A 16416-nucleotide genomic window follows, 5' to 3' on the forward strand; every position below is an offset into this window, starting at 1 on the left:
TGATGATATTATAATACATGATATACCATAGGGCATATGCTGCAGCACCAGTTCATACTGTCGCTGACATATGGAATAGTGAGTCGATCATCAATGTTATTACACATCATCTTTGGGACCGTTGATGACATTTTACTTTTGAGAAATGACATTTCAGGTATGTACTAAACACAGACTGTATTCTTCTCCCAGAGTCAAAGCTTGGTTCACAAAGTACTTGCTGACTGCCTCTTTAAGCGATAGTTACAGTTTGCATGGCGGGATGAGATTGACGAACGATAAGTAGAGAAGGGTCAAAGAAAGAAAAAGGCAGGATGTCTTTGAGGACCATCACTTATTTTCATACATTCATCATGGTTCCTTTTGATGTTGGAATTCCAATTCATTTACTATCAGGAGAGATGGGCCGGGGGAGAGATAAAGGATATGAGAGGTGTGTAGACCACTCACTTTTAGGGTGTATTACCCTGTCAAGCACAACACTGCTCAAGTATGACTCAAGCTGTCTCTTATTTGATGATCTAAGGAAGGCTGCCAGGCTGTTCAGCAAAAGATCAAATGACCTGGGCTTTGAATCCCAGGGGAGTCTTACAACAGCCTAAAGCCTTGTCACAACATAGTAGTGATTCCTGTATATTAATGTACAGTATGTGTGCAGTTTTCTTCCGGAGTACATCTGATATTATTGTCTATGGGTGGAAATATATGACATGCCCTGAAAAACCCACAACATGTTGGATTAAATAGACAGGCCTACATTTTAAACAGAGCAGGTATTTTTGGTCGGGTGTAGGGCGACGTGAGCTGGAATTGAAGTACCGCCCGTAGCTTTTAATATTCTCCTTCCGCAGCTCTCTGTCTCTTTGCCTCTCTCTCTCTCTCTCTCTCTCTCTGTCTCTCTCTCTCTCTCTTTCTATCAGTTTTTTCCATTTCCCTTTCTCTGTTTGTCGGTCTCTTTCAACCTCTGTCTCTCAGTCTCTCTTCACCCACTCTCTCCTTCACTCCCCCATAGAGAGTACAGAGGGGGAATGCAGTTAGCGGTACACTACCGTCAACCGCACAGGCTGCGTTTTCACTAAAAATAGCTTGACTCGTGGCACAGTCCAAGACATGACCCCAGGTGAGAGGAGCTTAGAGCGTAAATTAAAATGTGTGTTTCAGGGAAGGTCGTCCTTGCAAGTTCGACTAACAGGCAAGCGAGTGTGAAACCCCGTGGACTTTTTTTTTTTAAAGTCAGCACTTAACTGGGGCTATCAGCCTTGCTCAAAGCCTTGCAGTCCCAAAACATGACATCACATATGTGATGGGTCTCTTGTTTGGGGAATGAAGCTCTGAATGGCAACGGCTTCTGTTTATTCATAAAGACGTAGTGAATCAAATTACGCATTGCGCTTTTAAGGTATCGAATTATAGAACAGGGAGACGTGAGAAACATTTGACCATTTTAGGTATTGAATAGAATGGGGATGCATTGTATTTCAGCCCATCTGATGATGGTTCTGTCTCTTCTGTCAGGTGATGGGAACCCCAAGGAGAGCAGCCCTTTCATCAACAGCAGTGAAGCCACAGAGAAAAGCCAGCAATACGATGGCAAACATATGGCTCTGTTTGAGGTATGTATAGACACACACACACACACACACACACACACACACATGCAGGAACGAATGCACAGACAGACGGACGGACGGGCGGACGGACAGACACCTACTCATGCATATGCGACCAAAGCCAACTGTATGATGACCAGAGTATGGTCTTGCCTGTGAGACTGGAATTTGTAGGCAGACACACACACACACACAAACACACACACACACACACACATTCACGGATCAGCGAGTGATTGAATAAGGGCCCTGGCATCGATTAATGAGGGTAATTACTGTTTGAAGGGCGAGTGAACACCTCAGGTTAATACAAGCACAGTTACAAACTGCTACAGAAAATGACTGAGACAAAGCCATTTACCTTCATAACCAAAAAGCCAAGTGTGTTACATTGTTTCTCAAAGGGATCCTCATTTGAAATGATGAGTTGTTTGCTGCATATACTGCATTAAGGAGCTTGTATTCATATTGCACATTTTATATTTTACACCCCAATTTTGTCATATTGCTTCCCACTTTATTTTGCACCACGTCATCTTCCATCTTGCAGGGAATCCATCATGCAGGGAATCCATCATGCAGGGAATCCATCTTGCAGGGAATCCATCATGCAGGGAATCCATCATGCAGGGAATCTATCATGCAGGGAATCTATCATGCAGGGAATCCATCATTCGGTGAATACATCTTGCAGGGAATCCATCTTGCAGGGAATCCATCTTGCAGGGAATCCATCTTGCAGGGAATCCATCATGTAGGGAATCCATCATGTAGGGAATCCATCATGCAGGGAATCCATCTTGCAGGGAATCCATCTTGCAGGGAATCCATCATGCAGTGAATCCACCATGCAGGGAATCCATCATGCAGAGAATCCATCATGCAGGGAATCCATATTGCAGGGAATCCATCATGCAGGGAATCCATCATGCAGGGAATCCATCATGCAGGGAATCCATCTTGCAGGGAATCCATCATGCAGGGAATCCATCATGCAGGGAATCCATCATGCAGGGAATCCATCATGCAGGGAATCCATCTTGCAGGGAATCCATCATGCAGGGAATCCATCATGCAGGGAATCCATCTTGCAGGGAATCCATCATGCAGGGAATCCATCTTGCAGGGAATCCATCATGCAGGGAATCCATCTTGTAGGGAATCCATCATGCAGGGGATCCATCTTGTAGAGAATCCATCATGCAGTGAATCCATCTTGTGTCAATATGCTCACTACTTTGCCTACTGCAGTTTTATTATGGAATTGACCAATTGTTATGTTATCCTGTTTGTGTCAATGTACTTTGCAGGAGGAGATGGAGACCAGTCCCATGGTATCGTCTATGCTCAGTAGTCTGGCCAACTACTCCAACCTCCCCCAGGGCAGCAAGGAGCACGAGGAGGAGGCCGACAATGAGGAGGAAGACAAAAAGAAGAAGAAACCTGTCAAGGTAAGTTGCTGTTGCAACACAGGTCAGTCAGACCAGTAATACAGCACTGGTCACTCAGACCAGTAACACAGCACTGGTCAGTCAGACCTGTAATGACACTGGCCAGTCAGACGGCAGGTAGCCTAGTGGTTAGAGTGTTTGACTAGTAACCGAAATGTTTCAAGATCAAATCCCTGAGCCGACAAGGTAAAAAGCTGTTGTTCTGTCCCTGAACAAGGCAGTTAACCCACTGTTCCTAGTCTGTCATTGAAAATAAGAATTTGTCCTTAACTGACTTGCCTAGTTAAATAAAGGTAAAAAAAAAAAAGAAGAGACCTGTAACACAGCACTGGTCAGTCAGAGACTGACTCACAGCATTTTCACCCTGAGTTTTTCCCCATCTATTTCTGTTTGGTTTCATTCTATATTTGGTTCTCTGTGATTTTTTCTGGCTCTCTGTTTACCTTCCTCATTTTTGTCAGTCCTTTTTACCTGGACTGTTCCTCTGCATAAGCGTTTAAGTTGCTTACTTTTTACAGTCTTTTCAGTTGCCACTTCCTTTTATCTTCCACTATATCCCTGCACCAACCTCCTACCCACCAGTCCAGGGAAATGGCTGACTAGAGCAGAGAGTTGAGAGATAGATATATTGGACTCAGTACTCCTCCAATGGAAGTGCCGGGCAGCAGAGGCTAATCTTCCCGGTCACCTTCCCCGGCCCTTCGATACTTAATTAGCCTGCTCGGTACGCCAAGCAGCTGTTTCTCCAATCAGCAGCCCATTCCAAAGGCAATCTCCCCATCAACAGGAGAGGCTTTTCATTAAGGCAGCCCGATGGCGTTTATCATTCCGACAACGATCCCTTTTTCTCCCCTCTCCTCTTTCCTCTCTCTCCCTTTCATCATCAACCCATTGAGTTTGACAGGCCGAGCGTTTTGTACGGCGCAGTGTGAAAAGAGAGATTAGAGGGTTTTCATACCGTGTGACATCAGGGATCAGTCTGGAGGTTGCCGGGGTTAAGATGGATACAGTTCCCCCAATCTGTGGGAGCTGGGTGTTTTTCCCCTGTGAGTTTCTATTGGGAAGAATTATGATGGTGTGGTGAAAAATACTGCATCCCCATCTCTAATGGTGCTTTCCTTCCAGGTCATTGTGTTTTACAATGCCTCTTCATTTTCTTATTAGAATCCCCAGTCTTGCATTAGTATTCATGCCGGTAGCCCTGCGAAGATTGTATCTTGATTAATGTTGCTTCATGTTATACTACAGTTCCGTCTGCAGTTTGACAGTGTTGATAATCAAGCTAAATGGAGATTTCACAGCTTACATATGCCCCTACTTAGCAAACAGAAAGTAGGGTTAAAACTAAACAGTATTCATTGCTATCCTGTTGCAGAATATTCCAGCAAGCAGGAATGACCATTTAGTAATAATTCTGGCCTGCAGCACTTCATGTTCTTCCTATGTACTTGGCTAAATGACACACATACACATATAGACATAGGCACTTTTTCTACCCATGAACAAACATCCCCCCTTCCCCCTTTCTCTCACTCCTCTCCCTTCCCCTCTTTCTCTCTCACACTCAATCTTCTCACCTCACTCCCTCTCCTCTCCTTCTCTCTTCTACCTCTCCCTGACTCTGTTTCTCTCCTACACACACACAAACACCATTGACCAGTGTGCAGCGGGTTAATCCACACCTGTAGGCGGACATTTGGAGGGAGATATTTGGTGCCCTCTCTCCTCTCTCTCCCACCCTCTGTAGTAATTCAGCACACCTGAGCTGAAAAGCATTAGCCCTGTCAACTCCTGTTTGCGCAACAGAGCGAGAAGATGGCATTGCAAGCTCCTAGCCCCCGCTTCCCACACCTCTCGTTGCACCTCAGCACTTGCATTGCTTTAGAAGTCGAGGTACAGCATCTGTGCTCGCTCTGCTTACTATATTATCACCTCAATTGTACAGTACTGTATACCCTCCAGCAATGTCAGCTTTCTTCCAGACAGTTACTGCAGTAGTGAGTTCAAGTCCGCTCTTCTCTTTTCCCCATAGCTACAGATCTTCTTTCTTCTCCTCGCCTTTCTTCTTTTTTTCCTATTTCCTAATCTCCTCAGCCGTATCTCACCTCCTCGTTTTTGTCTTGTTCCATCCTCTGCAGCTAGGTCGTCCATTTACTCTCCTTTCCTCTACTTTTTTTTCTCTCTTCATCTTTCCTCCTCCCTCACCTCATCTCCTCATTACTCTTCTCCTCTTCTCTCACCTGACCCCATTTATCTCCTTCTCCCCACCCAAAACCAATCTCTTATACCAGGAAAAAGCTGTCCAAATGCCTTAACCAGTCCTCTATATATCCTCTTAAGCTGCCTACACACTACATGACACACAACACTTAACAGAGTTCTAGAAGCACATTTAATGGCTTTCATGATGGCATTTATGTAATGCGTGAGATGATAAATATCAAACATGTTTTTCTTTTGTTTAGGAGCCTGTACAACATTAGTAGACCATCTGTAGACAGCGAACCTTTCACATAACACGAAAGTAGGAAGGCAGCAGTCCCATTCCTTGAGTGCTTTTTCTATATTGGATAGAGACTGTGAGATAGAGAAAGTTGAAGGAGGGTTTGTGTCAGAAGGGTGTGGGCCAGATTAGAATACACACCGACACATGTGGTCTGAATTCAGCGACCCTAACAGCTAAACAACCCCAAGCCATGAAGGGTGCATTTGTAAAGAATCCTTATCGGCCTCCAGTGTTTGTGTCTGTGGAGAATAAGAGGGCCCTGTGAGTGGTCTCAGGTGGCTGTGGTGGCTAAGGGTCGAGTGAGGGGGTGATTGAGTAAGGGTTGGCGAGGATGAGGGCACCTGGGTAGCAAGGTGGCAGAGAGCTGGTTCTGAAGCAGCTGTTACGAGCGGGGGAGGGGGGGGTTGGCAGGAGGTGGAGCCTGCTGTGGGACCACCACACCTGAGCCAGATAGCACTGGGCTGACTGCGTCTCCCAGGGGGTCGTGGGGCAGCTGTCTCTTCTCAACACCGCGGTGCCAACCCGCAGTGGCAACGCAGTTGCCCCTTTCTCCGTTCTCGACTGATCCAGCTCCAACGGTCCAGAGGGAAATCATCATGCTGCTAGCTACCAGCCAATTTTCTATTGGGCCTCACTAGTTCTCCCGATTCTGGAAGTCTAGGTCCGGGAATGAAATGCCAATTGAATGTGAATGGAAGTGGAGCTCCCTAAAATAGAGCCATTGGATCCCCCATACGGAGTAATTCAATAGAAACAAGTGTCCCATCTGCTGTGGCTACTTCTCAATATTGTTTTTGTTTTTCGATACGTTTTTTTCTTCCCAATCTTGTGGCATTTTGGCAAATCTCAACAAGTGTATTCTTGTTCATTATTATTGTGTAGGCTACAGGACATGCTCACTGTCTATCTGCCTGGTAGCTTTATAATAATCTTACTGAGACCCTGCATGTGTCCCAAATGGCACCCTATTCCCTACATAATGCTCTGAGGTGGCTGCACTCAAGTGGCTGCACTATCGAGGGAATAAGGTGCCATTTGGTACAGGAAGTTAACAAACAACCCTATGTTGTAAACTGTGTTGAAGCTTGTAGATGGCAATTTTCACAGCTTTTTCCAATCTGGGTGTATGTTTCTGCAGGGATATATTGTGTATTGTTAGCCATCGAGACCTCTCCGACAGTAGACTGAGATGCAGGGCTGAGGGTCTTTTGTGTTGCTCTACTGTAAGTGGAAGCTCTGAAAATGACATCATTTGCCATATGGAGAACAACTACGGGAGGGCTATCTCTCACTTTGATTGTTGCTGTATTCCACCTTTGTGGGGTCTTGTTGTGTATGGGTATTTGTCCACCCAGTGTGAATGGTGTTATTGAGAATAGAGTGTAGATAGAAAGGGCCCATTGATATACACATACAGTAGCTAGGCGACATCCCAAATGGAACCGTATTCCCTTTATAGTGCACTACTTTTGACAAGGGCCCATACTGCCCTGGTTTGGATATTTTCTTTTCACATTGTCCTTTCCAGCGCGATTCTAGGAACTATGGTGGATGCCTAACCAGGCCATCACTGTACAGCTCAGCACGGCTCAGCTCAGTAGTGTGAAAAGGGTATTAGAGGGAATAATGACGCAGCTATCAAATGGAATTCACAGTTACACTGTAGCTTGTTTTCACTGATTTAAGATGTGCTCCGGTTGAGAGTGTTTGGACACATTAATACGGTGTCCATGTTAGGACAGTCTCAGGATTGTCCTAATATGGATACCATACATAAAGGTCAACTGGGGAAATCAGAAGTTACAAGTACTCTTCAGATACAGAGGGGCGCAAAGGACAGGAAGCTAGCAAAGCGCTGCATCATTCAACATCGTAGTACCTATAGCAAATACATTTAATCTTGGGCACCTCTCTCATGTGATTTGTTACACACTATTGTGTGCTATGTAAATGGAAGGATACAGTGTTATTAGAATCTGACCACTATACTCCGGCTATAGTCCCCTGATCATGTTTCTGCAGGGACAGCGATTTACAGCAGTTTTTCAACTCTACACCAAAATACAGATGGAAGGTGAACTTTCAGCCCACTACACCTGGAGTGTATTGTATATTACATACGCCCCTGAAGCGAGTATAGCCCAGCCACTTGTATGGAAGTTCATGGAAATTCTATGTTCTTAATTATAGCCATGTTAAAGAGTGGATGAAAGATGGATGAAAGTGGTGTAAAGTTGGAAAAAAACCTGTGGAATTATATTGACAAATGTTGGCTCTCATTTGATCATTTAATATTCTGTGCTTGATTAAAAAAAATCCACTTAATTCCTCCTGCATAATTTGTATTTAAAAGAGAATATTTCAGCCATATGTCATGCATATATTAATCACATTTTTTGTTTAGACCAAACAAACATTCTAGGATCTACCTTTCGGTGTATCTTTCACTCATTTAGCATAGGGGAAAGGTCAAAACAAATCCATAAAGCTCATAATAATTAAACCTATTACATAATAACTTAACTTTAAACAGTACCATTGTCCCATATTGAAATCACTATTAACCATGCAACGTGTATTCATCTAAAAACTGGAGCTGTTTCTGGAAATGTTGTATTGGTGAAATGGAATGTAGCCTATAAAATTTGAAGGAGGCAAAAATAAAAGTATGATAATTGCAAAACCCAGATGCCATTCAATTATTTGAAAAAGCAAATTCCATTCTGACTAAAGTCATGACACAAAAATCCGACAGCCATCTCTAAATAAGTGGAAGGCCTAGGGAACTTTAGAGTTTTGAATTTTGAATAGAAAACAACTTTATTGAGATTCTTGCCGCACACTGCACACTGAAGGGCACAGCCACAGCAGCTCTCTCATTTGCATAAGCCAGACCCCAGGCAAACTGTGAGAGTCATTACCATAAGGAGAGAGAGAGAGATGACAAAGATGGACTGATGTTTGTTCTGCGCCGCTCCCATATGGAACGTGAGAATGCGTGGTTTTGATCATTGATTAAAGGTGAACACAATTCCCAGTATAAATCATCCTTTTGGTGTTGCTTGCGGGTGTAAAAGAGGATTTCAATGAATAGATGTTAGGTGAACTGTCAGATAAAAAAAAAACAAACAGAGGGAAATTAACAAAAAACAGGTCAGCTAAAGTGTCAGCCCCTGAGTACAGTATGGCGTCCCCTAACGGGCAAAATATTGACAGGGGGAAATAGGCTCGAAGAAGAGGTTCCGCAAAACATATGGGCTGAATCTTACCTTGAGTTACAAAATAAGGATTTGGCCCTGATGAACCATAACTCAGGATTACTCCAGCCTACTTTACTAGAGTACTTTACAACATTGGTGTGGAAGATATATTTGACTAATACTCTCAGTGTTCAGGTTTGATACAGAACAACATAATATGTTTAACAAACTGGATTCAGACCCGGGTCTCCTGCCTGCCACAAGACTGCACAATCCCGCTCGACTAAACCTAGTCTTCAGGTTTGCAGGCAATGTAACATTGTCTGCACAGTTTCAGCAGCATTTCTCAAGTGATGAGCTTTCTAATTGGAACTCTGCGTGTACACTTGGCTTGTTGTTCCTCGGGAAAATGAGAAAATAATTATGTTTGTGCGACTTTTTAAGACTCTCCAAACAGGCTCTTATTAATATCCCAAGCTCAGCTTTTCAAATCAAATGATATCAGACCCAGAATTTGCACGCTTAATATTCATTTAATGTCAGGGATTCATCAGGATGCCCTTTTTTTCTCATAGATGATTTAATTAAAAAGTCTACTTTCTCAACTCAACAGCTGCTGCCAATTCAAGCCCCAGGAATGTTCTCTCGCATTAATCAGTGCCCCCCAGGCCTGGAAAACTCTCAGAATGTAACGGCGTTCTTTGTTTGTCGCAAGAAAGTCGGACCGAAATGCAGCGTGTTGGTTACTCATGTTTTTAATGGAACAAATGACGATACACGAAATAACTTATAAATACAAAAAACAACAAACGGAACGTGAAAAACCTATACAGCCTGTCTGGTGAACACTAACACAGAGACAGGAACAATCACCCACAAAATACAAAGTGAAACCCAGGCTACCTAAATACGGTTCCCAATCAGAGACAACGAGAATCACCTGACCCTGATTGAGAACCGCCTCAGGCAGCCAAACCTATACAACACACACCCCTAATCAGCCACAATCCCAATAACTAAAAAACCCCACTAAGAAATACAACAAACATAAACCCATGTCACACCCTGGCCTGACCAACTAATGAACTAAAACACAAAATACTAAGACCAAGGCGTGACAGAACCCCCCCCCCCCCCTAAGGTGCACCTCAAAACAATAGGGAGGGTCCGGGTGGGCGTCTGTCCATGGTGGCGGTTCCGGCTCGGGACGTGGACCCCACTCCATAAATGTCATAGTTCCTCCCCTTCGCGTCCTGGGATGATCCACCCTCGCCGCCGACCATGGCCGAATAGTCCTCACCCAGAACCCCACTGAACTGAGGAGCAGCTCGTGACTGAGGGGCAGCTCGGGACTGAGACAGCTCTGGACTGAGGGGAAGCTCGGGACTGAGGGGCAGCTCGGGACTGAGGGGCAGCTCGGGACTGAGGGGCGGCCCAGTACTGAGAGGAAGCCCAGTACTGAGAGGAAGCCTAGTACTGAGAAGAAGCCCAGTACTGAGAAGAAGCCCAGTACTGAGATGAAGCCCAGCCAGGCAGTTGAATCCGGCAGATCCTGGCTGACTGGCGGATCTGGAAGAGTCTGGTTGACTAGCAGATCTGGAAGAGTCTGGTTGACTGGCAGATCTGGAAGAGTCTGGCTGAATAGCAGATCTGGAAGAGTCTGGCTGACTGGCAGATCTGGAAGAGTCTGGCTGAATAGCAGATCTGGAAGAGTCTGGCTGACTGGCTGATCTGGAAGAGTCTGGCTGACTGGCAGATCTGGAAGAGTCTGGCTGACTGGCAGATCTGGAAGAGTCTGGCTGTCTGGCAGATCTGGAAGAGTCTGGCTGAATAGCAGATCTGGAAGAGTCTGGCTGACTGGCAGATCTGGAAGAGTCTGGCTGACTGGCAGATCTGGAAGAGTCTGGCTGACTGGCAGATCTGGAAGAGTCTGGCTGACTGGCAGATCCTGGCAGACTGACGGCTCTGGCTGCTTCATGCTGACTGACGGCTCTGGCTGCTCCATGCTGACTGGAAGCTCTGGCTGCTCCATGCAGACTGGCAGCTCCTTGCAGACTGGCAGCTCCTTGCAGACTGGCAGCTCCATGCAGACTGGCAGCTCTAGCTGCTCCATGCAGACTGGCAGCTCTGGCTGCTCCATGCAGACTGGCAGCTCCTTGCAGACTGGCAGCTCTAGCTGCTCCATGTAGACTGGCAGCTCCTTGCAGACTGGCAGCTCAGGCTGCTCCAAGCAGACTGGCGGCGCTGGGCAGACTGGCGACGCTGGGCAGACTGGCGACGCTGGGCAGACAGGCGGCGCTGTGCAGACTGGCGGCGCTGGGCAGGCGGGAGACTCCGGCAGCGCAGTAGAGGAGAAAGGCTCTGGCTGCGCTAAACAGGCGGGAGACTCCAGCAGCGCAGGAAAGGAGAAAAGCGCTGGCTGCGCTGAACAGTCGAGGCGCACTGAAGGCCTGGTGCGTAGTGCTGGAACTGGTGCTACAGGATTGAGGACACGCACAGGAAGCCTGGTGCGGGGAGCTGCTACCGGAGGACTGGTGTGTGAAGGTGTCACAGGATGGAATGATCCGTGAAGGTGTACTGGAGAGCCTGAGAGCAGGATTGGCACAGGACGTGCAAGGCTATGTAGGTACACAGGAGGCCTAGTGCGTGAGGCTGGCACATTTTTCACCAGCCGACTAACACGCACCTCAGGACTAGTATGGAGCGCTGACCCAGGTGCCATTAAATCCCCGACACGCTCCGTCGGACGAATCTTGTACCTAAAGCACCAAACTAGCAACTCCCTCATTACTCTCTCCTCCAATTTCCCCATTAACTCCTTTACAGTCTCTGCTTCGCTCACCTCCAACACCGGTTCTGGTCTCCTCCTTGGCTCCTCACGATAAACAGGGGGAGTTGGCTCAGGTCTGTCTCCTGACTCAGCCACTCTCCCTCTGAGCCCCAAGAAATTTTTGGGGCTGATTTTCGGGTTTCGCTCTGCGCCGCCGTGTCTTTCTTTTCGACTCGATTCTCCTATAGCCCTCTTCGCACTGCTCCAGCGAATCCCAGGCGGGCTCCGGCACTCTCTCTGGGTCGGCCGCCCACCTGTCTATTTCTTCCCACGTCGTATACTCCAAGCCTCTGCTGTCCATAACGTCCTCCCTTCGCTGCTCCAGCTGCATGTTAACACTCTGCTCGGTCCGTGTGTGGTGGGTGATTCTGTAATGGCGTTCTTCGTTTGTCGCAAGAAAGTCGGACCGAAATGCAGCGTGTTGGTTACTCATGTTTTTAATGGAACAAATGACGATACACGAAATAACTTATAAATACAAAAAACAACAAACGGAACGTGAAAAACCTATACAGCCTGTCTGGTGAACACTAACACAGAGACAGGAACAATCACCCACGAAATACAAAGTGAAACCCAGGCTACCTAAATACGGTTCCCAATCAGAGACAACGAGAATCACCTGACTCTGATTGAGAACCGCCTCAGGCAGCCAAACCTATGCAACACACACCCCTAATCAGCCACAATCCCAATAACTAAAAAACACCACTAAGAAATACAACAAACATAAACCCATGTCACACCCTGGCCTGACCAACTAATTAAGTAAAACACAAAATGCTAAGACCAAGGCGTGACACAGAATTGCAGTTAAGAAGCATTAAAGTATCAAAGTTATCATTATGCTCAAGAAACCTTACAACCATCTCGTCCTGTTGTGTTCTCAAGGTATTTTTGTCATTACTTTCAGCTTCATATTGGACTATGACTTCCCTTAAAGCCATTACTGCTTCACAACAGTTACAGGTACACACCAGACTGACACAGCAAAAACAATGTCTGGAGATAAGCCTATTTTAAAAGAGTTGTCAGACAGCACTCTTCACATCCTCATCGAGCCTATTCATCAGATTGGCAGTGATGTCACCATAGAAATAGAATCACTAGAATAGGCCCTGGGACTACTTCCTGCTTTACTCCTAGATTGAAGATGACAAACATTAAGACAACGGGTTTCTGATATCTCATAACTCTTTACAACAACGGGACCAGCTATGCTAGTCTGCAACGGCACTGGTAGCTAGCAACGGTGCTGGTCACAGATTAGTGACGACGCTGTCGTAACCTGTATATTTTCAACCTAGCTTTACTCCTATGAGTACAACCTAAATAGCCACCAGTCCAAGAATTGTGACGTCATTGACTTGTTAAGGGACTTCCGTTCTAGTGATTATATTTCTGTGGATGTCACAGCCATTTAAAATTACAGATTGTGCTGTAATTATATCTATTGAATTGCCTCAATTGAGGTTAATTGTCATGGAGTATGATTTTGAAGTTTGACATTTACAGTGATTTTTACATTATCAAGAGCATATCATAAATTATTCTTTCTGCAAGGAAGCTGTGTTCCATCCATTTTGAACTAATTTCCTCACTATTTCCCCCCAGAGACTTTGGTTATGCATTCCAAGTAAAAGTGCTGAGATGCACCCCTAGTCTTTGATTTTAAATCTCATGAGAAATTGCCAGCCTGTCTGTTCACTCACTTAGGATCACCACTGGATATTGGGACAATTATGTTTTATTGGCCTAAGTTGTCCTTGAGCTGGAAATGAATATGACTCCATTATGCATGCGGGTCAACTGTGGCGCACTTCAACTGTAACACACTCACACGTACGCACACACGCACACACACATGCACACACACCTAGCCAACCATGCACGTATGCACACACATAGACACATACAGCCCCACAAACACACACACACACACACACACACACACACACACACACACACACACACACACACACACACACACACACACACACACCACATAAAACACATCCCAAAAAACAGGAGGAGAAACTGCCCATGAATAAATCTAGCAAACAACACAGAGCCTCTCCACCCATCTAGTATCAGTAATTGCAGTCCATGGGTTGGCCTTAAAACTCTGTCAATGTGCCATCCGGCTCCTAGACCATTCATTCCCATGGGAGGAAAGAAAATATTCAAATACTCTATGGAAAAACAGAATAGTATCAGGGTGATTTTAATAGACTGCCATATTGCACCCGGGGTATAAATTACTCACTGACTCTTGGTGGTGCTGTAGTCCTAGTGGACTGTGTAGGGTTGTAACTTTCCCAGTATTCCCAGGTTTCCCTGAAATTCTTGTCTGGGAAATCCTTGGCTATGATTACTTGTCGCGTGGTTCACACATCCATATCTGTTACAAAAGCATATAATAAACCACTCATTAAAGACCCCATGTACCTAAAGTGTGTGTCCACTTCCTCTTCCCCTCCAATCAGGCTCCAGCGCTGGGGACCCTGATGGGAGTGTACCTCCCCTGCATCCAGAACATCTTCGGGGTGATCCTGTTCCTGCGGATGACCTGGATGGTCGGCATCGGAGGAGTCATTGGCTCCTTCATCATCGTCTTCATGTGCTGTTCCACTGTAAGTACCTGTGTTCGAATCTGAGACACCTACATGCAGGGATGGAAATTAAGCTAGCACGCTAGCCTGTGGCTAGTACATTTTAGACCAAATTAGTACAAATTGAAGTCTACTAGCCTGGCTGGCCAGTACCCAAAATCCTTAACTTCCATCCCTGCCTGCATGTAATTAGACTGTGTTAGCTAAAGTCTAGGCATTCTAACCTCTACAGGATGAGTGTCCCTAAACCGGGACGGTTGTTGCTAGCGTGCGCTAATGTGACTAGAATTCCGGGACATAGTCATGTCTGATATGGGCAGAAAATTTAAATTCTTGCTAATCTAACTGCAGTGTCCAATTAACAGTAGCTATTACAGTGAAAAATTACCATGCTATTGTTTGAGGAGAAATTTTTTTTATCACGGCAACTGGTTTGATACATTCACCTCTGAAGGTAAATAATGTACTTACATTCAGTAATCTTGCTCTGATTTGTCATCCCAGAGATAAAATGTAGCATAGTTTTGTTTGATAAAATCCATTCTTATGTTCAAATGTAGGAACTGGGGTCTACAGTTTGACCCCACTGCTGTCTCTGGCTCCACACCCACCCCGTCCGGCCATCTAGATGTGTGAAAGTTAGTGTATAAGCTAATGATCCATCATGTATGACACTCCTAGGAGTGTGTATGCTTACACATTTTATTACCATAGCATTTTTGTATGTTCTCTATAGTTATGTACTTGAAAATGTATCAATTGACCAATTTGGCACATTTGGGCAAACTCCTGGCAGACTTGATACAAAATATTGTGCAGTAATGTAATTCTTCCCTCGATCAGTCTGAAACTTTCCACACACACTGCTGTCATCTGGTGGCCAAAAGCTATATTACAACTAGACTCCTATCTGAAAGAATGGCCTTTCTCTTGCATTTCAAAGATGATGGAACAAAAAAAACATGACAAAAAAAGCTGCATGTTTTTTTCTTTGTATTATCTTTTACCAGATCGAATGTGTTATATTCTCCTACATGAATTTCACATTTCCACAAACCTCAAATTGTTTCCCTTCAAATGGTATCAAGACTATGCATATCCTTGCTTCATTTCAGGTGAAAATTTTAAAAAGGTTACGATCCTTTGTCAATGCCTTCATGTGCTGTTACACTGTAAGTGTCTTTCAAATCAGTGCAGCAATATCTAATAAGTAATCTAACAATTCCACAACAACTACATAATACACACAAATCTAAGTAAGTGAATTGAATAAGAATATATACATACAGTGCCTTGCGAAAGTATTCGGCCCCCTTGAACTTTGCGACCTTTTGCCACATTTCAGGCTTCAAACATAACGATATATATTTTTTTGTGATGAATCAACAACAAGTGGGACACAATCATGAAGTGGAACGACATTTATTGGATATTTCAAACTTTTTTAACAAATCAAAAACTGAAAAATTGGGCGTGCAAAATTATTCAGCCCCATTACTTTCAGTGCAGCAAACTCTCTCCAGAAGTTCAGTGAGGATCTCTGGATGATCCAATGTTGACCTAAATGACTAATGATGATAAATACAATCCACTTGTGTGTAATCAAGTCTCCGTATAAATGCACCTGCACTGTGATAGTCTCAGAGGTCCGTCAAAAGCGCAGAGAGCATCATGAAGAACAAGGAACACACCAGGCAGGTCCGAGATACTGTTGTGAAGAAGTTTAAAGCCGGATTTGGATACAAAAAGATTTCCCAAGCTTTAAACATCCCAAGGAGCACTGTGCAAGCGATAATATTGAAATGGAAGGAGTATCAGACCACTGCAAATCTACCAAGACCTGGCCGTCCCTCTGAACTTTCAGCTCATACAAGGAGAAGACTGATCAGAGATGCAGCCAAGAGGCCCATGATAACTCTGGATGAACTGCAGAGATCTACAGCTGAGGTGGGAGACTCTGTCCATAGGACAACAATCAGTCGTATATTGCACAAATCTGGCCTTTATGGAAGAGTGGCAAGAAGAAAGCCATTTCTTAAAGATATCCATAAAAAGTGTCGTTTAAAGTTTGCCACAAGCCACCTGGGAGACACACCAAACATGTGGAAGAAGGTGCTCTGATCAGATGGGATGGGAAAACATTTCAGTCTCTCGATGTGCAAAACTGATAGAGACATACCCCAAGCGACTTACAGCTGTAATCGCAG

General features: G+C 44.9%; 1 protein-coding gene across 2 annotated transcripts in view; it reads left to right on the plus strand.

Moving 5' to 3' along the window:
* The window catches only part of LOC135539552 (solute carrier family 12 member 5-like), a 173845-nt gene that overhangs the window by 60520 nt on the left and 96909 nt on the right, over positions 1-16416 (plus strand). For both annotated transcript variants that reach the window (XM_064965487.1, XM_064965488.1), the window contains exons 2-4: positions 1516-1613; positions 2921-3061; positions 14084-14230. In XM_064965487.1, the coding sequence (XP_064821559.1) occupies positions 1516-1613; positions 2921-3061; positions 14084-14230 (386 nt within the window). The remainder of the gene's footprint in view (positions 1-1515; positions 1614-2920; positions 3062-14083; positions 14231-16416) is intronic.

This window comes from Oncorhynchus masou, chromosome 5 (assembly GCF_036934945.1).
Source record: "Oncorhynchus masou masou isolate Uvic2021 chromosome 5, UVic_Omas_1.1, whole genome shotgun sequence".
NCBI classification, from domain to species: Eukaryota; Metazoa; Chordata; class Actinopteri; order Salmoniformes; family Salmonidae; genus Oncorhynchus; species Oncorhynchus masou.